General features: G+C 39.7%; 4 protein-coding genes across 4 annotated transcripts; 1 reads left to right on the top strand and 3 right to left on the bottom strand.

Moving 5' to 3' along the window:
• Positions 1–8182: 8182 nt before the first annotated feature.
• On the bottom strand, positions 8183–10541 carry TRIVIDRAFT_224531 (uncharacterized protein; the record flags this gene model as incomplete). The annotated part of the gene is made up of 3 exons (XM_014098584.1): positions 8183–8484; positions 8988–9054; positions 10218–10541. The coding sequence occupies 3 exons, from the start codon at positions 10539–10541 to the stop codon at positions 8183–8185; spliced, it is 693 nt and encodes a 230-aa protein (XP_013954059.1).
• Positions 10542–11748: 1207 nt separating this feature from the next.
• Positions 11749–13811, top strand: TRIVIDRAFT_224530 (uncharacterized protein; the record flags this gene model as incomplete). Its single annotated transcript, XM_014098583.1, has 2 exons — positions 11749–12992; positions 13049–13811. The coding sequence occupies 2 exons, from the start codon at positions 11749–11751 to the stop codon at positions 13809–13811; spliced, it is 2007 nt and encodes a 668-aa protein (XP_013954058.1).
• Positions 13812–14582: 771 nt separating this feature from the next.
• On the bottom strand, positions 14583–17429 carry TRIVIDRAFT_203428 (uncharacterized protein; the record flags this gene model as incomplete). Its single annotated transcript, XM_014098582.1, has 11 exons — positions 14583–14587; positions 15185–15218; positions 15272–15276; positions 15597–15766; positions 15904–15954; positions 16277–16278; positions 16541–16554; positions 16843–16856; positions 17082–17096; positions 17305–17346; positions 17416–17429. The coding sequence occupies 11 exons, from the start codon at positions 17427–17429 to the stop codon at positions 14583–14585; spliced, it is 366 nt and encodes a 121-aa protein (XP_013954057.1).
• Positions 17430–21845: 4416 nt separating this feature from the next.
• Positions 21846–23676, bottom strand: TRIVIDRAFT_123651 (uncharacterized protein; the record flags this gene model as incomplete). The annotated part of the gene is made up of 5 exons (XM_014098581.1): positions 21846–22142; positions 22212–22527; positions 22600–22904; positions 22957–23408; positions 23541–23676. Coding segments are annotated over 5 exons (1506 nt in total), but the record flags the coding sequence as incomplete, so codon positions are not given.
• Positions 23677–25038: the final 1362 nt, after the last annotated feature.

The raw sequence follows: 25038 nt of genomic DNA, 5'->3' as shown, positions 1-25038 counted from the left end.
CATCTTTGTTACTCTGCATTCTAGGAAGGCGACCAGTATGTCTGCGGATTAGGGTGAAATTTTACCAAGAGGAGCTTATACTGTGTTTGAGAGGGTCTGTTAGGATCCTGCAAGGCAGAAAGATAATAGGAAAAGAGGGGGCAATTACCAACACACCGCGAGAAAATAAACTGGTAGGAGAACAAAGAGAGCTGCATCGGACTATCTATCTGCGTGTATGCACCCTTAGGATAATGTCCAACTTGCTTGTAATGAGCTTTTTGGAATGGCTTATTTGCGCTTGATGATCTTTAGTTTTATGCTCGCAGGTTACAGACCGAAGGATGTTCATTCAACAGACATGGAAGACAAAAGGGTCTATTTTCTAATTAATCCATCGTTCTTATTATAGTACTCCAGTCAGCAATCGGACAAGTCTCAATCATCTCCCTCACCTTAAGATAAGTAAGTTCAAGTTGCGGGATATTCTGGTAATAATATTGTTCACCCTCAGTTTTCTCCTTCAGGCTAAAAGGTGGTAAGCCTAAGGTAGCCCGAATTTTCCTCGTGTCCAATATTTCCACTCCCGGTCTATCAGGCACTGCAGCCCGTAGCCTGGATGAAGACCATGATACCAGGTACATAAGAAACCAACGCAAATTTTTCTGTCGCTTACTCTCCTGCAGAGAGTGAAAGGGAAAAGGAGAGAAACGCCATATCGGAGTAAATTCCCCAGTATAGAGCCTAATCTCAATAGTAGTCCCAGATACAGCCAGCCCATTAACAACATGATCATCTAAGTCGTTAATCGCGTTCTTTAAGCCGGTTACTAAGAGTTTGCGAAACTCCTCCGCGGTATTATCCGAAAAAAGAAGCTCACGGTCTCTATTCATTTGCAATCAAATCTGTAGAAAGGTTAAGTCCACTTGATCCATCATTTGATTTGCTAGTATTGCTTACACTCCTATAAGAATCTTCTCTGCTGAATAATAAACATTGGAGGGCTTTCAAGATGTATTTATAATTAAGGGTCTCATATGACTAAAGAGAAAAGGCAGGTCTGTTATATACAAAAACCACAGCGACGTTTTAAATAGGGGCTGCCCCATAATAGAGGGTCTGATGGTATCGCATATCAATGAGTTGTAAGGAGTTCCGTTCCCCGCATCGAAAAAACTTAGCAAAAGGCCAGATCAGAAATATACTACGCGGTGTAGTAAATCTGAGAAAATTATTCACCACTTAAATAGGCCTTAGGTATTCCAGGATGGCGATAAAAGATTGGACCTGCAGTATAAACGACATACCTGGTCTCACAATTTTCTAGATGTAGATGGTAGATAAAGGATTAATTCACTCTAAATCCTGTTGATTTAAATTTTAAAATCTCGCGACTTCTTAGGAGCAAGCGGGAGATTAATCTGCATTAATTTCTTATGGTTCTCCATTGAGTGTATCATACATGAGTGATGCCACCTTAACTAAGCAAACGATCTGCTGTTTCTCCATAACAGAAGTCCATAAGAGCCAAAAACAACCCATAATGACAACCCAAATAGACAAAGAGTAATATCAAGGCAACAATAAATAATCTAGGCCAGACATCAAGCCCATCACCGTGTTCATGTGCTGTATCGCAATAGCTGATGTCAGACTATGTAAACATTAGAATATTAGCAAGCTATATCCGACTACAACGTACATTTTCGCTCTGGGTTGTAGTCCTGATATGACTCATGTATTCCGTACTTCCAGGGATGGCCGCTGATATATTACTTTTAGTGGTGGCTGAAGCATTGCGTTTGGTTTTGGCTCCAACAAAATTACTTTCAGTGGCATCTGTTGAAAATGCATTGTTTTTAGTGGCTTTTAGTGGCATTTTCTGACTGCGCAGTGTGGGCATTTTAACTTAAGATCAAGTAGTTGTGATTGTATGGAGTAAAAGTTGGTGAAAAATCTGTGGTTGCGAAAGCAGGGACGAACGGGAATTATATATACAAAGGCTAGACACCTCAGTAGTAGCTTGAAATAGGGGTTACGAGCCTATTAGCTACTTACTACAGGTAGAATTAGCAACCGTGCCGCTTAATACAGATAAGTAGCGGTGAGATGGGCCAATGGGCTGGCAATCGATAATACATACATAGCCGCGTTAGGAGCGCTCGTCTACAGAAGTGTGACAAATTCAATCCTCATTCTCTTCCTTCTCAGTGAGTACTTTTTGTTCTTAATGCCCCACCGCTCTAAACGACAATTTGATCACATGGTCAACTTTGATGTAAACGCTGAATGAACACATTATAATGAAAGTAGCAAGTTGTAGCGCCTCTAGCTCTTTTGAACAGCATTTCAAGAGAGCATTAAGCAAATTCATTGCGATTGTAATTACATTAACTGGCTATCTAATAGTCTGATCGGCTGAGATCTTGCTATAGGTTTGTAGAGTAATTCAAACAAATCCAATGTTATTGCTGTTAGTGTAAAAGGACCACCTAGCTATTTAAATAAGTTTAACGAAGTGAACTCATATTTTTCGTAACCGACTGATGCCGTGTGGTTATATGAGAGCGCTTGTTTCATCAGCCCCTCTTCTATGACTTGACCAGTGATTAGCCATGGGTCAGTTGCCTCTTCTCCTTGCGGTGACGCATCTTGCGGGGTTCCATCAACAGATATGTTCAAAAAAGATGGAAGAGTCTATTTGTGTTATCGCGCTAATTAAAAATTGAGACTGCCATTCCATTCTTCGGCGGGACCAAATGTGTTAAGATTTAAGTCGTTGTTCCCATGGCCATCATTAAAAACCATGGCGTTGTCGTTGTTATTTGAGAGTAGAGACTGCCATTTGAATTCATCGGCGGGACCGATTGTTTCAGGATCCAGTTGGGTTCGTGAATTTTTGTAGCCATTAGACTGAGATTTATATTTGATTCTGGACTTGGTTGCATAGTTGCAATCCTTGCGTAGACGTTTGCAACGAGCACACTGCGGTTTACTTTTTTCACAACGGATTTTCTTGGCCCGACAGTGCTGACAGGCCGGATTTGGCTCCTTGCGAGAAATTGTCACCATGTTCAAGCTCTTTTCAAGTTCTGCATTGTAATTGTTTGTGAAAGGTGTGATAAAACGTTTGGCACCTTCTAAAAGACACTGGAGTAGGGGGCGTCTCAACGGTACTTTAATTTTTTTATTCAACGCTTGTACGAGATCGCCTAAGCATTGAAGCTCTCTGTTGAAATCTATTAGTAGGCTATCATGGAGTAATAGGTCTAAACCTACCTCCAAAATCTAAATAGCCTCTCATAGACAGATAGAAAAATTGCAGTATTAATATACTCGATCGCGAAATGTCTGTAAAGTTCGAAATGAAATAGGAAGATGTTTTCTCCTAGTGATATTAGGCCAGAATAGCTTTCTTCAAGGGACGAAATCCGTGCTTCAAGATATAGAATATAGTTTCCAGCAAGTCTTTGACGTTCACTTTCATCTTGAATAGATTGAATATCAACTGCTCTCAGTTGGGAAGCTAATTTCTGTTCACCTTCTGATGATTCGGCAGGTCCTAGAGAAAAGGTATATTTTTTTTCGCGGTTTTTAACACTTCTATAATTGTTTAGTATAATATGTTAAGATACAATAGATGACTTACCCATAAATCAATGAATAGCTCTTAATCATCAATGTTTTATGATGACCAGATGGATATTGCTCAATTTTCCCAAAAATTTTCTTGCAGTATTCTTTCGGCTGATCCTTTAAACCTTGACTTTGGCAGTATTCCGCTTTTAAAAGATAAAAGTAAACATATATAACTGTTGGTGTCATTTGCTCTGACAATTCGGTATCTGCCGCAGGATAATCTGTTATGTTTTTTTCTAAAAAACGTCCAACACGCAATATATACTTATAGAAGGTGTCATATTGCTCATTAGTCGCTCGATTCTTCTGTAGGCTCTTTGGTAGTTCTAGAGGCATAATAGGAAGCGTATTCAGTGACTTTATAAATGTGTTGAAAAAAGTATTGTCTTCTATTTCAAGAGACATTGTTGGTGATGGTGATTTAAGCAAATTGGTTGACATATGACATTTGATGTGATAAGTATTGTAGAGACTGAGTGTTTCAGCATCCCGTTGGGCTTGTGTAAGACTTCTATTGTCACCAGAATATTTGATATAATCAGTATCGTTGGCACTAAGCGTTTCAGGATTCAGTTGGGCTTGTATCGGCTCGGCTCTACTCGTCCCGTTGGATCGAGGCAGGCCTCGACGAGTTGACTTAAGAGCCGCAGGGGCGGTCCAGATCGACCATATAGAAGAGAAGTCGCAAGGGACTCTAAGTCGAGCGCAATACCCGCACTGAGGTTTGACTTCATCACACTAGTAATTTGGACAAGTCAAAAATTATATATCTTGCGCAAAATTAAATACAATGCGGAGGCTTGCAATGGCTCACCTTGATTCTTCGCCTTTTGCACGTTTGGCAACCAAGACGAGAGATGGTACGCCGACGCGCGTTACCCATATGTTCACCAGAGTATTTAATGTAATCAGTATCGTTGGGACTGAGCGTTTCAGGATCCAGTTGGGCTTGTGTAAGACTTCTATTGTCACCAGAGTATTCGCAAATGAGTTGGCGGTTGATGCAGCGTTCACATCCACTCTCACCACGGCGACACTTGAGCTATTGAAAGGGGAACTAACATTAGTATTGGTTCAATAAGATAAGATCTTACTTAGTAGTATCATGATGTTGTGTTTTAGTACCTTGCTCTTGCGGCAATTATTGCCGCCGACGTGACCGGTAAATCCTTTGTTTGAACTCTTGCACGCTCTCAATGTTAAACAAAGTTATAACAATAGGGTTGAAGATAGGATCAAAGAAGAAGGAAGCTGCTTCAATTGTCTTACTTGGCTATAATTTAAAATAAGAGAACGAGTGGTAAGACAGGTTTTTTTAATTTAGGGCAAACGCGGCCTTTTATACTTTAAGATGCTAGAGGATTCCACAGGAGCCAGCTAGGCAGCCGCAGGCCTTCTCCACTGGCGATGTTGGTTGATGTCGGTTGCTCCCCGAGCCCCCTATTCATCGCTCTACCAAGAGAAGAATTGTGACCGTCCGTATAAGTCCAGGTTGTGCTAGATTTTCTTCAGGCGCCAGGTATACTAGACAAAGGCCTCCTTCAAAAGTCTGATCCAAGGAAACGCCCAAGGGAGCTAATCGGCTGGACGGCATAGGCGCACTATTGAATCTCCATTGCCAGACAGGCTACATGTCACTCATTCGTGGTGAGAAAATATACTGTTGAGCCGTTGGTTGACGCTGGTTTTTATCTTGAATTGTTGAAGTCCAAGGGCTGATAATTTTAAAATTACTAATATAACTTTTATTAAAATATATGTTCAACTGGGCTGCTGCGATTATAGAGTCATTACATGTTCTTGAGAAATATACTTTTTCTTTCGATGTTTATCCACTTGAACTTGGCTGTATAGTTTTTTTCTAAAAAAAAGTCCAACACGCAATATATACTTATAGAAGGTGTTGTTTTCACAATGTATATCTTTCTGTAATGTCTCAATTTATACTACATTAGGACAGGTTCCCAAAGTAACACACTTAAATCGATAGGTTTATGTTGGCAGAGAGGACAGTAAGTAGCTCATGAGCGAATAGAGCTATGTAAATGGTGTACCATAGCCATAATTGATTGCTTTGTTAACGACTGGTTATGTAAACTAATCTAATTTGTGTTATGAAACGAGTTCCTGACTCTCACTTTGACTTGGATCTTTGTAATGGTGATAATGAAGCCAGTCTCACTTGTTCTTCAGTATTTCGTCCCAAAGGTGTGAGGCGGCGTTGCACCCTAGAGAATTTCGCCCTTCCACCCATCTTTCGTTGATGACTGGACATATGACTTTGCCAACCACTCTTCTTTTGAAAGACTCTGTTGCAAGGATCGCAGCGTAATATAGAAGGTTGCGTAGAAGGCTGCGTAGAAGGCTGCGTAGAAGGTCGCGTAGAAGGCTGCCTAATAAACCATAATATTAGCACACACATATATATATATATGAAGCGTATATTTTGGCGGTAAATACATTAAAAGTCCTTGGTTTGCACGCTTCCGATTACTGAGACGATCTGCTAGCATAGAAATGTTCATTTCAAGTGCAGTCTTATAATATCTATGCCCTTCATAGGATGAGATGAAAGTCTTCGCATTACCAAGTAAAAAATGAAGGAGGTAGTAATTGTCTAACGACTTCAAATCTTGGATTTGCGATACTTGACTCAATAGGCAGGAGGATTCCCTGTCAACCCATTAGAATACTATATTCAAACGATGAGATACGCTTACCTCTGGAATAAAAGGAGCCTTTCAAAGTGGGAAAGATGAGGTGCCACTTTGATATATTCAGTCACGAAGAAATCTCTCAACTTTGTTTTGGTAGTATTTTCCGGTGGTATAGTAGTCTTGAGTTGTTTAGATAATAGGAAAATCTGGTTTGTAAGATAGAGAGTATAATATCGAGCTTCTTGATGGCGATTTCTTTCTTCTTGAATTTTTTCAATTTTATTTGATGATAACCCTGAAGCTTCTGTTCGTTCACCTTGTAATAGTTCAGCAGCTCTAAAAGAAATAAACTTCGTGTCAGGAAATTTGAGATTGCTCGTATTGAAGAAATCATTCCCATCGAGGTTATTAATCGCCCTATAGATAGTTATTGCAAATATTCAAAAAATAATAAATAAGAAGTCTAACCTATATATAATCAAATGGCTCCAAATTGCTGTAATAAGATAATCATGGATTACATGATTTTTAACGAATTTTTCGATAATTTTAAAGGCTTTATTGCAGTATTCTTTTGATTCACATGCTGATCCTTTAAGTTGATGGTATACTGCCTTTACAAGATTAAAGAAGATAGATTGGACAGGTGATCCAACTGGCCCGACATCAGCTGCATTATAATCAGCTATATAAGTCTGGGATAAGAGGCCTCCAACACGCAATATATGCATAAAGAAAGATTGGTTAGAAGCTCGATATTCAGATATACTGTGTGCCATAATAAGAGGCATGATCGGAGACTCATCGAGAAGTTCAATAAATGTATTAAAACATTTATTGATTCTTCCTTGCATTTCTAGTGATTCATGCATGTTGGTTAACGTATGGAAAGTATTGTTTGTTATTCATAGAAAGGACAAGAGAAAACTTGTCGGCAAGTCTACTTCTTTATACGAAGATTCAAGCCGCTGCAATCACTCATTAGATCACGTTTAGCGGGTTTGATGCAATAAGAAAATATTTTGCTTGGTTCCACCGTTTAGCTTCTGCCTTCAATGCCGTTTTTCGTCTCTCGCTAGTTGTTTCCAAGGGATAAACCCTTAGGTTCTAGGCAGAGCAGTCAGGTCGGCATCGGGCAATGTAAGTACCACGCAGGTAACTAATTCCTTGGGTTTTGCTCTTATTGACGTTTATTGTTTTGGATATTGCAACCTTTTCTGCCTAAGGGGATAAACAGGTGAAATGAAACAGTGGTTGGTTACTCAGTTGATTCTCCATCAACAGCCAGATAGATTGTTTCAAAGCAATACTAATCATACATGTTACGCAGGGAAGCCTAGTACAATCCGAAGGTATAGAAAATTTTACTACAGATAGCAATACCAGTCACTGACTCTTATCGCTCTTAAAGTTGAAACTAAGAATGATTACGCCAGCCCTTCAATGCTAAATCGACGAGCATACTTACTAAGGGCGTAAACGGAATTACATTAGACGCTTGTACAAGCTGGAAATAATCCTCCCCCCCCCCCCCCCCCCCCCCTTTTTTTTTTTTTATTTTGCAATCAATCTAGTATAATTTAACCAACTATCGTAGGATTGCTGTATTGCTATTCAAGGGGACCGTATCGGAATACAACCTTATAAGTCGTGTGTTCAGTAGAATTTAAGCTTCGCCTATACAAAATTATTTTCGTTGTATATCCCTTGTTATGGATTGAATATTATATCAATCTAATTTCCTGCATCACCATCTAGTTATGAGCCAGAATTACTCTATACTAACAACCTCCTCTCCTTGAGATCTTGAGGCGTTTTTGCCGCTTTTTACGCTCAAGGGACTGCGAGGTTCGTTTAGATGCTATAAGGGAGAATTGGTTAGCATTTTAACTGCTTAAATCATATTGTTATAGAGTAAACTCGCCCCAGTCGTAACATTTAGCCTTTGTTCCAGTGTCAACCCAGGAGTAATTGACAGCTCTTTCAGGGTACCAGTTGGCAAGCCCCGGGATTTTCTCTAGGCATTTAAGCCTGATGTATTTTGGGTCCATGTCATCGTCATTCTCAAAGATAAGGTAGCCATTATCATCGCAAAGGGGGATATGCTGATTCATGCGGTAGAGCCTACGCTGAAGGCTCTGAACAGTCCTTTCTGGTGTGCAGCCAAACTTGCTCCTAAAGTCTTTTTCAATATCCTTCCATTCAAGCCCTTTGTCATAGTGAGAATAAATAATAAAATCTCCTTCTTCCACAGTATACTTTCGTTCCTTGCGTTTTATAACTCTATTTGCGCCACAGTCTTTTAGTTCAAGCTTTGTTGCCTCTTTGCTGCTAATAAGCTCCTTTATCCCCGACACTGGAGGTGGAATTGGGTAACCGTCTATCACCTTATGCAGGCTAGGAAGAGGTGAGGGAGGCTTCCGAGGATGCAGTAATCCATACAGCTGTGCAATTGCGGGAACACCGCTCTCAAATTCCTTAAAACTAGGCAATTTAAGAGAGGGGTTGGCATCTGAGTTTTGACGAGTCAAACGAGGTATCGGAGTGAACATGTCCTAGAGTAACTTAAATTTACCCTTGGCGTAAGGCACAAACAATATATAGTAATTGATTCAATGTGGTAGGTAAGGAATATAAAAAGTATTGTTAGATAGAAGGTAAAGCCTTTCGGCGAGTCTACTTTTATATGAAGATCCAGGCCACTACACTCACCTGTTGGCCCAGGCTTAACGGCTTCGGCAACCAACTTTGGGTAGGGGCCTGATGTAACATCAATGAGCTGATGTAATTTGAAAGGTAAAATGTCAAAATTTTAGTCTTGTAAGACGAGAAAACTACATAAGCTAGCAATATCTATTAGAAGGTGTCATATTGCTCATTAGTCGCTCGATTCTTCTGTAGGCTCTTTGGTAGTTCTAGAGGCATAATAGGAAGCGTATTCAGTGACTTTATAAATGCGTTGAAAAAAGTATTGTCTTCTATTTAAGAGACATTGTTGGTGATGGTTGGGATAGTAGATGTACGCAAAAGGTTTCTTGTCAGAAGGTTTTTTTTTTTTGTGTGTGTAGATAAATAGAAGGTAATTTTGGGAAAGAAAGGAGGACTGGTGAGTGTGTCTGTCTTATAGATGAGGATCTAATCCGGCCACCTATTAGTTCAATGGGGGTTCAGCATGAAGAAGATGTTCCCCCATCCTGCGTTCGGCTTCTGTCCACAACGCCGCCTTACTAACCATACCCTGCTAATCGGACTTAGCGATCTGAGAAAATTGTTCGCGAATTAAATAGGCCTATGTTATTTCTGAAACTGCTTTTAACAGACTCAAATTCAATCAATGAATCTACTCAAACTCGATTGAAGTTTCTATAAAAGATAGTTTAAATAAACTTGATTTATTATTCTGGTGTTACTTACGTTGGGAGAAGAACTGCTTTACTAAATACGATATTTGGAGATTTTAAGAAGATAAATTAATAATTCACAAACAGGGCTGGGTCTGCAATCAAAATCCGCAGAGACGGATCAGTCAGAAGTCACAACTTATCCAGCTAGTTATTTAAAACTTCATATACTAAGCAAAGGTTTGCCTTCAGCCGAAGGCCACACTTACCGTAATACTATGAATTAAGAGTTATACTTCCCAATATACCAGCCAAGCCAACCAGCAAAGCAAATACTTAGCTTGCATATATTTTCTAGCGAAATACAAATAATAAGCTCATAGTGATCTATATGCAAAAATTAGTATTTGTTTTATTACTAGTATACCAAATACAGATAAAGATAAAGTTAACAGTTGCGTCACCTACGTTCGCGCCAAGTACTTCGTCGAGGTAACCGTTCGCAACGGGGAGACCGGAGGCCACGACGAGAACGATTGCGCCACCTTCTCTCAACTCGAATAGGAAATATAGCAGCTTTCATTTCCATTTTTCTGCTAACAGACTCCTTAAGTTCATCTATTTGTCTTTGTTGTTCGTTTTGAATGAGCTCTGTTGTTTGCATGCGATAGTCACAAGCTTCTCCTAATTTTCGCATATTGGTGGCCATTTCGCAGAGCCTATCATCCAGACTTTCGACATCGACTGGGCTTCCCAAAACTGGGATAGCTTCGTCTATAAGATCTGTGATAGTATCGTCGTCTGTAACATCTGAGACAGCACCGTCTGTAAGACTTGTAATAGTATTGCCGTTCTGAAACTCTGGGGTGGTATCATCGATAAAAATATCTGCGGTGGTTTTGTTGAGTGAATATGTTCGGGGCATTCTCATTTGAAATATGGTGTTGCCTTTGATACTAAAGCATAATTGAAAGAGGAAGAGCGGGCTATATATTCTTGAATCCTACTAAGCTTACAGATCGACTGGAAGATCCCTCTGGTCTTGGTCTTTAACGAGTTGTTCATAACCGCCTACGCTCTTTATTCTTTTCTCGGTCCTTTTGAGAGTAGCCGCGAGCACCTTTGAAGGGCAACCACACGATTACTGATCGATGGCTTGATTGGCCGTTGTAATGCATATCTGTGTTTTAGTAATGGGTATTTTATGGGTCTTACGGACGTCGCTCATAGGACCCCTAAATAACCTAGCGGAAGATGTTGGATAGAAGAGACTGTCTTTATACGAGATCCAAGCCACCACCATCACTCGTTGGTCCAAGTTAAGCAGTCAACTTGGAGATGGAGGCCTAAAAAGTCACAAAAGGTGAAATCAACACCTAATTCTCAGCTTAATTTACAGGACGGCCTACGCTACTTTCAGCTCTGAAGAAATGTAAATATTTAGCTCCTGATTAAACGTATAGCGCAAAATGAATAGTTTCATGCCTCCCTGTGGTAACTTGAAGTCTAATACGTATAACCACCAAAATAATTACGTCTTACTTCAATCGCTGCCTGGTAATTTCGAAACTAGGCCCATAATAGCACTGCATTATGAATCCCATTTGAAGGAGCTGAGGCGCATTGTGCTGGTGAATAACCTTAGTTATCTGGTTACAAAGTCGGGGATAGGACCTCATTTCACGAGATCCGCAGAGACATAAAAAAAAGGGCTAATAACCGCTGTTTCGAATACAAGTAAGTTACTCACTGTTGATGAGCGTTGAAGATACAGGATGTGCTATTCTATTTCTGGCTTAGTTCACACATACGTGTCATAACCCCACATCACCCCCGCTCCTTTTGCTTATTTCTGGCTTAGTGTACAAATACGTGTCATATCCCCACATCACCTCCGCTCCTTTTGCTTATTAATGGTGTCGAACGACACCATTAATAAGCAAAAGAGCACACGAGGGGGGTGTGTCCATCAGTCCGTCGTTTTCTTTCAACCGCATCGGTCGATACAGTATCAGAAAGTAATCTTCCTGTTTTATCTTTCTAGTCCGCGACCTACCTTAGTAGTATTTACGAAGGCGCCACTACCAACCTAAAGTCTTCCTCACTTTCGCTTTCCATACTCACCCGTTACAATGACAACTAAAATTTATCCAGCTCTTACAGAAATTGCCAATGTTGTCCAGGAAACTGTATACTCTCTGGGGAGTTATCCTGAAAATGACAGCATAAGTTTTATAAACTCGATGCGAGAAATCATCTATAAGGGCATATATACAAGATATGGCAAAAAGCTTCCAAAGGAATTACGATGGCCCGAAAAATTGCCGCCGATTGAGGCTCTAGAGCAGCCAATCTCAACGAAAAATCCATCGACAGTAGAGCCTCTAGCTCAAGACAATACATCGATAGCCAATACAGCTGAAGATAATGTATCAACGACAGCCGATAATACAGCTGAAGACAATACATCAACGACAGCTAATACAGCTGAAGACGACGTATCAACGATAGCCGATAGAGCTGAAGATAATGCATCAACGACAGCCGATAATACAGCTGAAGATAATACATCAACGACAGCTAATACAGCTGAAGACGACGTATCAATGATAGCCGATAGAGCTGAAGATAATGCATCAACGACAGCTAATACAGCTGAAGACGACGTATCAACGACAGCCGATACAGCTGAAGACGACGTATCAACAATAGCCGATACAGCTGAAGATAATATATCAATAACAGCCGATATAGTTAAAAATAATACATTAACAGCCAATACAGCTAAAGACAATGCATCAACAACAGCTGATAATACAGCTGAAGACAATGCATCAACAACAGCTGATAATACAGCTGAAGACAATACATCAACAACAGCCGATAATACAGCTCAGGACGATGAAGCAGCGACACAAGAAGCAATGGTACGGGAGCTCATGGATCAGGCTGCAGATTTTAAATTATGGACCGAGAACCCGTCCTCATTCTGGAACCTTTCAATAGAACCGTTAACACTCCAAGAGCCAACTCTTATTGGACGACAAAGAACTTTCTGTTTGAAGGTTACAGAAGAGTCTCCAGAAGCAACGATTCTAAGTTATATCAGTGCACTTGATTCTATTGTAATGTACGATATATTTAAACAAATCTGCCCATCTGCGAATTATATTTCACCTTACTACATCCAAGAATTTCTTCAGCATCTCGGCATACCAATACAGGAAGGGACGGAAGAAAAATTTCACCGAGTTCTTTTCGGTGGGCGAAGACGTATGGAGTTCTGCCGCGTTCTGAGCGAGGGAAAAGAGAAACTTGATGTTAATTTCGAACGTTTCAAGTATGGCAGTCAGATGCTGACTCTCAATCGCCGGATGTAAGATCCGAATCTCAATCTTACAGCTTTTCTTTAACACTAATATTCTGCTCAAGGTGGTGGCAAAAAGGTACACATTATCAAAAACAATATCAAAAGACCCTCGACGGATTGAAAATGCCGAAAATTCTTGAGGCGATGGAGACAACTGGAGCTAACCTTGCGACACAAATTCTTCTTCAGTTTCGCCAGGAATGTATTCAGAATGCGCCAACACTTTCCGATAAGAACGATATTAATAGTACAGTAGCGTCCAAACGCTCGTGTACAGAAGCCGGTTTGGATGGATCGGTAGCGTCAAAACGTTTCTGCGCAGTATCCGATTTAGCTGCTCTCATAGCTGCTGCGACAACGCATCAATACGCAAATACTGTCGAGGCAGCTGACGACTCTAATCAACATATTATGCAACTGAACAACGCGCTTTCTCTGAACCCTGAAACTAATAACACGGTTCCTACGGAGACCTATTGTACTCCGAATATGGCACCTCAAACTCAGAATTTGGTAGACACACAAGACGGTAACCTTGGCGATATTAATATTTTCAGTAATGCGGTTTTGCCAGAAAACGAGGCTGATTTAAACTTCTGCAATTGGGGATTTCCGCCTTATTTAAACTCCAGCAATTGGGAACTTCCGCAACAAGAACTTCCACCAGAAGACGAGGCTGATTTAAACTTCTGCAATTGGGGATTTCCGCCTTATTTAAACTCCAAAAATTGGGAACTTCCGCAACAAGAACTTCCACCAGAAGATGAGGCTGATTTAAACTTCTGCAGTTGGGGATTTCCGCCTGATTTAGACTCTAGCAATTAGAAACTTCCGCAATAAGAACTTCCACTAGAAGACGAGGCTGATTTAAACTTATATAATTGGGGATTTTTTCTTAATTTAAACTTTAGTAATTAGGAACCTCTACAATAAGAACTTCCGCCAAAAGACAAGGTTAATTTGAACTTTTATAATTAGGGATTTCCGCTTAGGGACTTATTAATAAACAACGTTATAAATTGATAATAAATAATTGTTAATATGCTTTTTAGGTTGCAAGCATAAAAGCTCTATACCTATTTCAGTAGGGATTTTCAGTTCTCGAATGGGTAAACTGTCAAAGACTGTTATGACCCAACGCCTATGGTCGCAACGATGGGCCTACAAGCAATCGTGGATAAATGTAGGACCGACGCTTCAAGTAGCGTTAAGTCTACAAGAAAAAAAAATTAAAAATTATGTAACAGTACTCCGTACATAAGCCCCCGCTGCGCACCTAAGCGGGTATCAAAAAATCAGGGAATCCGAAGATTTTGAACACACAAGAGGTAACTAAGACAAAACATGAGTCTTCCTATTTGCACCGTAACGAATTCCTATTTAAACCGTAGTGGTCAGTGCACTGCGCTGTGTGGTCCGTGCGCAGGCTTTTTCCAAAACCTCTCTTAACTGTATGTAAGAGAATAAAATTATTCTTAGATTTTCCCTAACTTAATTTTATATAAACTTTTTTTTATTTGTTTTTTTTTTAGTTATAAATCAGCTTAAATGTTGTAAAACTTTCTTATTTAAATTTTATTAAAAAAATAAATGTACTTAAGCTTTTTATTAAATTTATATACATTAAAAGCTATATTTAAATTTATACTGTATACTTTTAAAAAATAAACTAAAGATACTCACTTAAATATTTTAAATTTAAGTATATATATATATTTACTAATATATTTATATTCAAAATTTAGGAAAAATTCTTAATAATTAGTTATATTTATGAATATTTATAAAATATTCTTTGTATAATTTTTATATTTTTGCTTTAGCTATTGTGACGTCCTGATCCCTATTCCTGGTATAGGGTAAGGGTTCCCAAGGTAATAAACCTAGGTCGTAGGTTTATGTTGGCAGAGAGGACAGGGAGTAGCTTTTGAGCGGTTGTAATCACAAGTGCGTAAGAGTAGAATAGAAGGTGTAACTTATATTCGGTCTTGATACTTTGTTAACGACTGGCTATCTAAACTATCTGAATGAGAGTAATGAATGAAACTTATATATCCAGTCGTTCCTTTTGGATCACGCATGGATCACGGTGTTCTTGGATCACGATGGATCACGGTGGTGATCCATCAAGGGTATCATGTATGAGCGGTCCCATCTTGATTGGTTGGTCGGTCCGGGACTTATTCCGGGGTACGTACCTTCCCGGCTTCGTAAGAGGTTGGGTCGTAACAGCTATATTTCAGCAGTTTAAAAAATTATAACCAAACTGTCAAGCTGTGACGAACCGGTCCTATAGGTTAGTATAGGTTAGCTGTTCCCAAGGGGCAAACCTCTGGTTCTAGGTTTATGTTAGCGGAACGGTCAGGTCGGTTACGGGCGTAGTCGCGTCAATGTCACGTAGCTAGTAGAGGTGGTATCCAAATCCAATCTGATTGCTATATTAACAACTGGCTATCTAAGCTATCCAAATGAGTGTAAGAACGTAAACTTATATATCCAGTCGTGTATTCTGAATCGCGGTGGAAAGCTGGCTTTCCCAGCTTTCCTTAACCAAGGCGGGCGATGTCCCTGATTGGCCCATCGGTCCTTAGTTTATCCGGTTCTGCCTACCCTGTAGGCCCATTGTCGCGACCATAAGAGTTGGGTCCAACTCTCCTCCTACATCCACAGGTGCCCCTACCTTTTGGTACGCACCGCACAACACAGCAGGTCCTAGGAAAGGGATTTTGGAGAGTTCATCCCTTTCTGCAAAAGGCCTTGCAATAGCAATAGCCTGACGGCTTTTGCACTGGATTTATAACCTCTTTATTGAGGTTATTACCACATGACCGATCGAACGATCCGACCAACTCGGCCGATCCGACCGATCCTCGCAGCCTCAAGCTGCTACAGCCAAACACCCGCCCAAACAGCTCACTGATGAGTGATGGCCGACAAAAAGCCTGAAAAGCGTTGATATGCTGGATAGCTACAAAGGAAAGAACGTAGTTAGCAAACTGGGTTTGTTTTATTATTATCTTCCCTATAGTGGGTGATGAGGGCTTGGCCCTAGGAATATCTATTGACCATTAAATATGTATAGTAGCCTCCCGGGGAACTAATGGACTAGCCATTAGTATGGACTGTTCGTTTAGAGGGATTTTTTCTGTATTAGTTTTTTTGTACCCTCTGTTAGCTAGCTCAGCACGCCCCTTGCTGCACCCAGCAGCCTGATCCATAGAGGTCACGGGCGCTAAGCAATAAACAACAACAACAACATAAGAGTTGGGTCGTGACACAAGCGCACTCACCACTACAATTTCATTACTGTGCAAATAGGAAGACCCCTTTTGATACCCACTTGGCACCTTCGTACTGAATCACAGCCTCTGTTAGCCTATGATTTGCCCCACTCCGCTCGTAACAGTCAGGTGACCTTCAGTGATATTAGGCATCAGCTCTCCACCTGACCGAGGAAAAAATAAATATCTGTCCCTTCCAATAGCTTCTGTGATATATATCTTATGCAAAATCTTCTGCTACACATCTTCTGCAATAAACCTTCTCAAACACACCTCGTACAACAACACTACATCGAACATCAGACGTCTACTATGGATAGCGCGGACAAGGAGCAGCTTTATGAAGAAAATCTGGATGAACTCCATTATTCGGTTATTTCCAATATATCCCGCACCATAACGCAGCCAAAGATACGATGGAAGCAGCAGCCGTCGAATAATGAGAATGTTACTTATCATGAATGCGAAGATATTGCTTTGATGAACTTTACATTACCCTTGGCACCTTTAGTAAGTTTATCTTTGGGCTACTGAAGAAATTGGGAGAGAGAACAATATATTCTTCCTTAACTTACAGCCGAGTTCAAAACTAATATTATGTAGTATTATAAAGTTATAGTCTTGCGAATAGAGTCAAATGGAGTAAAAAAAATAAAGCTTCATCAATTTGGGGATCTAGTACCATTATTTTCATACCTGGGTTGCAGTATTTCAGATGCGAAAAATTCTTCTCAGTTGGAAATTGGGAAAAAAATACATTTATCACAAATGGAGACTAGTCTTCATATTGACACAGATAGTCCCCTTTACTTACTCTGGCTCTTTAAGACTAGAGGGGACTTAATCGGAAGACAAAAATAGGTTACTTGGAATTGCTTAGGCGCCTATTGTCTACTTTCATTTCGTTGTGGTACAGTGTATTTATTATAGGTAATTAGGTCAGCTTTAAAGTGAGAATAGACAAACGAGACAAAGATAAAAAAACAAGTTGTTGAACTTTATAGCAAGGTGCGATTCTACTATCTAGTTCTACTTACAGCCGATTATCACCAACCTGTGCTGTTGCCCAGAGACACAGGCTAATTGCCGTAAATGGAGATATGTAAAATGTTTATCTTTTTATCCCTACAACGCAATAAATCACTTACAGTTTATTGTGCATCCCTTAAGTGTTCCCAGTCCAACTTAATCTACTTGTGAATTGAACTACTCCACTCTATATACCCAACGAAATACATTTGCACGAGGATAGATTTTTGTCTATTAATATAAGTATTCTTCAGATTTTTGCCTGGTGAGACGCGGTACATATGATACATCAGGGCTCCCAAAACCGCGTCCTCCCCAGCCAAATTGTGTCTTATACGCTAGTAATTTGATGTTTGTATTGACTGAATCAAGAACGTAGACAATTTACCTCAGCCAGAAGCACGAGAGTCCTCCAATATAAAGGAAGTGGATGAACCCTCCACGCTCCTATGGCCGTACACGACTGTATAACATTCACTTCTTTTACACTCGTTAGATATATATAGCCAGTCGTTAACAAAATACCAAAACCGCATTCCTCTCAATTTAATTACAACTTGTGGGGTGTGTGGGCCACCGCTTGTACCGTGTTATTAACAAAGTCGCAGGGGCGAGTACGAGTATATGGAATGTTTCTTGGTTACATCCAGTGGGATTTTGACCAGGTCATTTCAACTATAAGTAGGATGCTTTCCTCACCCTGGCTCATTGCATAATTTCCAAATAACAACCACGCAACAGCAGCTTCTTTCGACGTACTATACAAAATTCACAATGCACCCAACGGAAGACACGGCAATCTCCTTCTAACTCAATATACACACCATCAGTCTGCGTAGAATAGAAGAAGCACTCAATTCTCTACTTTTGTGTAAAAAAGAAGTTTTCGAACACCTCGAAAACATATGTCTCCTTGAGAGTGAGAACAAACTCGCAATCAATGAAAGAATTTTCCAGGAACTATCTACTCTAACGCACGGCAAAAGAGATCTCGAAATCGCAATGAAAATGTTCAAAGATGCGCTTTTGACTCATCGGGTTTTAATTCACCAGCCAATACCTGACAATATTACCGATTTCTGTAAAACGTTAGCTGAGGGAATTAAATGCACTGAGCAATATCTCTTACAGTTACGCGCTCATATAGCTTCTTTCATACGCTGTGTAGCCCAGTTTAGGCTTATGGGACAGATACCTTCTTCCATAGCAGAGGTAATAGCGCGGTCCGATTCTAGTTTAGAGCCGTGGTTTAGTTCGTTTAGTAAGGATGCTGAGGACCAAACTATTCTGGATTTGATGTAATTAATTCAGTTAGTTTATTCTTGTGAGAATTATTGATTTGGACATGAAGTAACCTACTTGGTTAGTTTATTCAAATTAGGACCAGTATTCTGGTTCCTAGATTACGAAAGCACCACCTATTAGACTGTAAATAGACTGCTGTCTCCACTGCTGCTAAAAATTCTCTAACAACTTCCATTTACTATAAGTTCAACCACAGTATATGGCTGGTTAGCAACAAATCCAGCTTTAAAGCGGGAGCAATCATCATCTGCTTCTAACTCTATTGAGCTGTGAAATCCCCTGATATGCTAAAATATTCAAGACTGTTACAACAAGGAGTAAGTCCTTTATAGCACCAAATATATACCCCCACCCCTAATATCTAATAGTTATCATAGCATTTCTGATGGAAAGGCTTCCCATAAACTGAGTTATGGAAAGAAATTACACCTGCCGGCAAAGGAAAAGCAGCGTATAATTAAAGTTTGGGGGAATCAACAGCTCTATTTACTATGGCTCTTCAGGACTGAAAATAAAGAGTGGTTTAGGATATAAGGAGAGTAGATATTTAGTTAATCTATAAATAAATATATTGAAAACTAAATTAGTATTCCTCTATTAAAATTCCTGTGTTAGTCCTTTCATATTTTTGCAGGAAGTCAGGTGTTCCGATCCAATTTCTCATTTTGATTATCCATTAAACTTTACGTTAGATGCACAGTTCGCTACCTCCCAGGAGCCCCGAGGGAAATTACATGTCATCCCCGCCTACTTTATCGGACAATGGTGCCATCCAAAATCCTTCAGTAGTGTTTCTGATGGAGAGGGTTTTAATAACTTGAGATATATGTTGGCTGTTTCATGTCTCCACCAGAAAGCGGGCGCTTTTAGTCTAAATTCTTACTTTACTCATCCGTGGCAAATAAAAACAGCAATTTGTGCTAGAATTGGTAGTGGTGCGGCTTTTCTTGCTCGCATTGCAAGATCTCATATAAGTATAGGTATTCCTGTAGGCTTTTCTTCTTTATCACCCATAACTTAAACAGAATTTCAATAACCCGTTATCGCCACAAGACAATTGGTTTGTCAACGATCTGAAATGATTAAATCTTCTTTTGAACCTATCCAGGCAGGGCGGGGTGCATATGATACAACAGGGCTCCCGAAACCGCCTGTGCCAAATCCTATGGTGAGTTGCGTTCTTGTAATATAAAGTATCTAGTTGACTGAATCGATAACATAAGTGATGTACATCAATCAGAAGTGCAGGACTAGAGATAAATTATGATGAGATTAATTTTGGATATTGTGTGTATGGAAACATTATTCTATGGAAAGTCTTGCTTGTGGCTGTTGAAGAGAAGAAAAAAAAAAAAAAGAAAAAACTAGTTCCTAAATCGTGGATATAAGATGTCTTATCCTTACAGTTTATACTTATATAACAAAAATGTTTTACAATAAAGTTAAACACTAGTTTTATAAAATAAAAGAAGTAAAGATAAACTCCATTTTTTAATGTTATAATTACTATAATTCTGCTTAGTCTTACCTTTTTAATACTTTTACTTCTCAAAATACAGCAAGCAAAAAAAAGCTGCGAGACAAATTTTACAGCCATCAACGACTTTATAACTGCAAATCCAATGCATAGTTATACGAATAACATAGTCACAACCCAACGGGTGAAACACAAGAGCCCTGGCCAATGAGGATGAAAGATTTACACGCTCCCTAGGGTTCAGAGACAATTGACTATTAAGATTCGGTTCGGTTCTCTGTGCTCGTTAGATAAGCCACCTCCCGTCCTCTCCGCCAAGATATGATAGCTAAGGAGATCACAAATATAAAAGATCGTTTTGTTTCTTTCTTTAATACATCGTGACCCTCATCTTCCCCCCTCTCTATGGAGCTGATAATTACAATGCCCCAAGTGAATGAGTCAGCTGCCAGTGACTTCATTTGTCACGTTCTTTCAAGGTTTCCAGTCATGTCTCCTCGAACAGTAAATAACCTTACGCAACACTACTATTACTTTTCTCATTTGGTTATGCTTCTTAACGAGCTCTCATCATGGATTATTGTTTTTAGTATGTGGCAGCTGGCTTCATACTACTTTTATAGCCTCAACTTGGTAAAGTCCAGTGCAGTTAGATTAGTATTGTATTCAGTCTGATAGATTTATGTAACTGAATTATTCGAACTTTAAGAAGCCGGTTGGTCACTCAGATCTATCCACGTTATGTATTAGCTTCTGAAATTGGGGGACATATGACAGTCTTCATTTTCTCATCTCAGAAGTAGATAAACATCCAAGTAGCTACAAATATCATAATTTCTTTCATTTTTCGACTTGATAGCTTACACAGCATTCTACGTAATCATGTCTCTTGCGTAAAAAAAAACCTAGAAAAAAATAATAACACGTCAACAGCATCCAATCCATGACCCCAAAGCCATAAATACCACCCGCAACACATAGCAAAAATAACGGAATCGATATAGAATGATTGATTTAAGTCGACTATCATATTTCAATTCGACTTTAGGTATGCGCTGCAGCGTTATCCTTGGAATTTAAACTTCGTTGTTATATTAATGAAAGTTTGCAAAAAAAAAAAAAAAAAGCGCAAAACCCAGTCAAAACCAACCATCAAAAATCAGCTTTGCAGCCACGATAACCCCTGTAACAAAACAAATGGTATATATAAAAACTATTCTCTAAGGCTTTTTAATTATATTTCTCTCTCTCTCTCTCCTTAACAGCTGTTTTAATAATTCTATATTTGCGTAGAAAAAGCGACACATTAGCTGTAACAAAGGGTTTCGAATTTCTCGGTGTTTTATGAATTTCCGGTCCAACTTAAAGGCTATCGCCTTTAAGTTGGTTACCAAAAGTACAACCAACGGGTATATTTGAATGTATTACTTGTAGCTGACATCGAAAATCCGTTTTACTTATATTCTCTACTGTGTTCTCTTTGTGATTGCGCACTCAGGACTGCTCTGCTAGGCGGATGCGGGCTGCTGGACCTTGTACATAGACTCGTAGACCAATAGCACAGACAGGGTTCCAATTTTTGAGCACTCCACATGCGCCAAATATATCCGTTTTAGTCTCACCAACGCTTTCTATTTGTACGTCTAATGACCCTTTGGTAGCATTATTGTTTATAGCCGGTTTTTTTTTCTTTAGCATTTCACGATCATTCTGTTCGTTATAGGCGTTATAAGTCGATGACTGAGTCATGTTGTTGAACTGATGACTGGAGTATGCCAGGTCATGCTGTAATCCGACCTTTTGCAACTTAGATGGATTTTTATAAGACCATACCTTCAATACTTCTAGGGGGCTTTTCCGCCCACTTTCAATCGAGGTAAAAGCTCGTGGGACTACTTCATAAATACCACAATCTAGGTTAACTTCGCAACTAATTGACCAGTTGTCTTCTGGGTTTACTGCCCGGCATTCGCATATCACTTTTCCTGACTCTCTATGTTTTAAAATAAACTGCAATGTAAAATAGTATCTTCCTTGCAGATCTGTAAAATATCGAGAATCTACCTATTTTTCGTGATTTGTAATTTAGAATTTTCTGGTTGCGTCTGTAACAGAGTTATAATTTACACTTACTTGTGAGAGTGCGAAGACAACCAAGGCAGGTTCGGTAATATCCACAAGGAATATCGTTGGTAGCAAAGTTGGTACCCAGGGTACAGAGGTTTGAATCCATTTTTGAGTTAAGTTCCAATGGTCATCAAACAATCTAGTTTTATATAACCATTTAAAATTATCGAGAACATCATCAAACGACATCCAAAAGACTCCATTATTGAGAGATTCGTTGTTAATCTTTTTCATTATATCTAACGTCCATTCACTTGAGCCTTTTGACCACGGGCCTGACCATTCTCCCACACTCTGTGATGCATTTTCACCCCATGGGTTACTAGATTTCGTGTAAGCAAGTGACGTACTTTTTATTTGCTCAAATTTTGGATCGGCTCAAAATTCTACTTACCGAATTTTTAGTAGGCGGCTTGTATATCCCACCTCATTGGTTACCTCGGTAGCTGTTAAGACAGAGTATGTATGGTTTGTTATAAGACCATTCCTGTGGAAATTGGCGCCATTTGCTGAAACAGATAACCCGAACACAAACGTACTATTGGGCAATGCGGAAGCCATTATCTCACTCCATAGTCGATCTTTGTCCAATACCCCATTCCCAGGTATTACAGTGGTAACCCCTCCAGTTAAATCCTCAATGGCGTTACTATACCAGCCACCATTCAGCGATTGGTAGTCACCGTGTACTTTAGCATACTGTAAAAGTTAGTTAACTTGTTTTTTTTTTGGATATATTAGTGGTACTGACGGCTTTCTCTAGCAGTGGAAGCCAAGTTTCGTTTTTGCTTGAGCATTTGGCAAAGTGTAATGCTTCGGAATTGGATTGATTTTGAGCTTTATGAAACCTTGCTTTATCTCCTGTCGGATCATATACTTCATCGTCACAATTGAAGTCGCTCTCACTCAGATAAAGATTATCATCTACAACTGTTGATATCCATCCTCCGTCTTTATGAAACACAAATCCATACACTCCACACGCCTCATTTCGGGCAACGCATATTTTTTCCATGATATCCTGGCGATGAGCGATTGTTGTAACGGCAGCGATCCACCAGCAGTTTCCCCCGACACCTTGTTTAACATCATAGCCAGAAGAACTATCAGTCATAAACTGTGGGTCTTTGAAAATCCAGGGCACCCTGTGAACAGACTTAGGCGGCTCAAAAGGATACGTTGAAGAATCCAACTGACGATTGGCTCCATTACTGAGTTTACTGAGTTTCGTCCTCTTAAGTACTTGCGACATTAAGTTTGTATCATTCAGCGGATAAGCCCTATTATCTTTCTCGCTATTCTCGTCTAACCAATCTCTATCAAGGCCATAGAGACAATCTTGGTTGGCAAACAGATCGTTTTCAATATCAAAATGGTTATCCAAAAACAAGAGATTTGTCCGGCGACATTCGGCAATCACAGCTTCCACCTTGGATATACATTGGATACGTGCCTCCTCATAACTTTCAGCAACAGGGCTTACACCAAGAAGGCACCATGACAGTTCAGCAGGATTATAACCAGATTCGTACGGCAATAGAGGCATCTCTTAGATTAAAGAAGTGAGAAATGAGATATTTGTGCTCGCAATTAAGGGCAGAATAATGCTTTGATAGCGGAAAGCTTCAAGTGATGTAAAATCTTTTTCTTACAGTAGCTTCATTAGGAGGTGAAGTCGAGGTTCACTGTTCCACGTTTTAGTTGTTGAGATTTGCCCAGATTAGTCAGGTAGAACTACACTTATGCAGCCTGTAACCACCCATCTGTCCCCAAAATGACTTACGTTTCCATTTCTGGACTTTGTCATTAAATAGCCTTTTCAGAATGTATAACATTCGGTATTTAGTACGTATTTATGTAAAGGCGTATAGGCACAGATTATGGCATCCAATCAGTTGAAAGAATACAATACATACCAGATGAGATTATACTTATGGTCAACAATCGGCTGCATCCTATGCATCAATGACAAACTGGATCAAAAAGATACCAAGTCCAAAGCGGTATGGATATTGCAATAATAGAAGGACCAACTGAAGCGCCTCACGATTACACTGGGAGGTCCATATTTCTTACAAATATGGACGACATCAAACGCGAAGCCAGTAATCCTCAAGAGCTTATACTTAGCATTCCTTTGACGCCAAGTAAGTACCTACGAAGACACCGGAAATTGAGTATAATGATTTTATCCTTAATCTAAGTGAGATACAGTGTTAGAGTATCCTCTTAAAGCATCTTCTCTAAGTGCGATTATTGGCGACCGGGGAAGCTGCAAATATATGAAATAATGTCCGTAGATTGAAAAGATGTTAATTTGGGAGTTACGCCCCCTCCCCCCCTCCTTTTTTTTTTTCTCTAAACAAATCAGACACTCCATCAGTATAAAATGCAGCCACTCTTGGGAAGTCAGTCCCCTTCAGAGTATAAGCGCAACTATTGCATTGCTCCCGTAGAAGACATTCATTTCAAATCGCATTTCGGTTAGCCAACCATTTATTTCGCTCCTTGTCTATGCGACTATAAGCAAATTTACATAGAGCAGTTATCTTACTTGCTACGTCAGCAGACTCCACTAGCATCTGATATATACCATTCCATGTGGCACGCCTCGCCTCTACCTCCCGGTACAGCATATCGCGTTCATTCTCTAAGGCCTTTATAGTGTGTATTTCCTGAGCCTCGGTCTCTTCGGATAGCGTACTGGCCAGCTCCTCTAAGTCAAAATGGTCGGAGTACACGCTTGATGTTGGCCTTTCTTGATAAATCATGATAGGTCATGCATTATTTGGTGGCAGTTTCAAAGGCACGTTGAAAACTACAAATATTGTGC

Source organism: Trichoderma virens, assembly GCF_000170995.1.
Source record: "Trichoderma virens Gv29-8 chromosome Unknown TRIVIscaffold_82, whole genome shotgun sequence".
NCBI lineage: Eukaryota > Fungi > Ascomycota > Sordariomycetes > Hypocreales > Hypocreaceae > Trichoderma > Trichoderma virens.
Note: the sequence above shows the minus strand (reverse complement) of the source record. Positions and strands in the feature narration are given on the sequence as shown.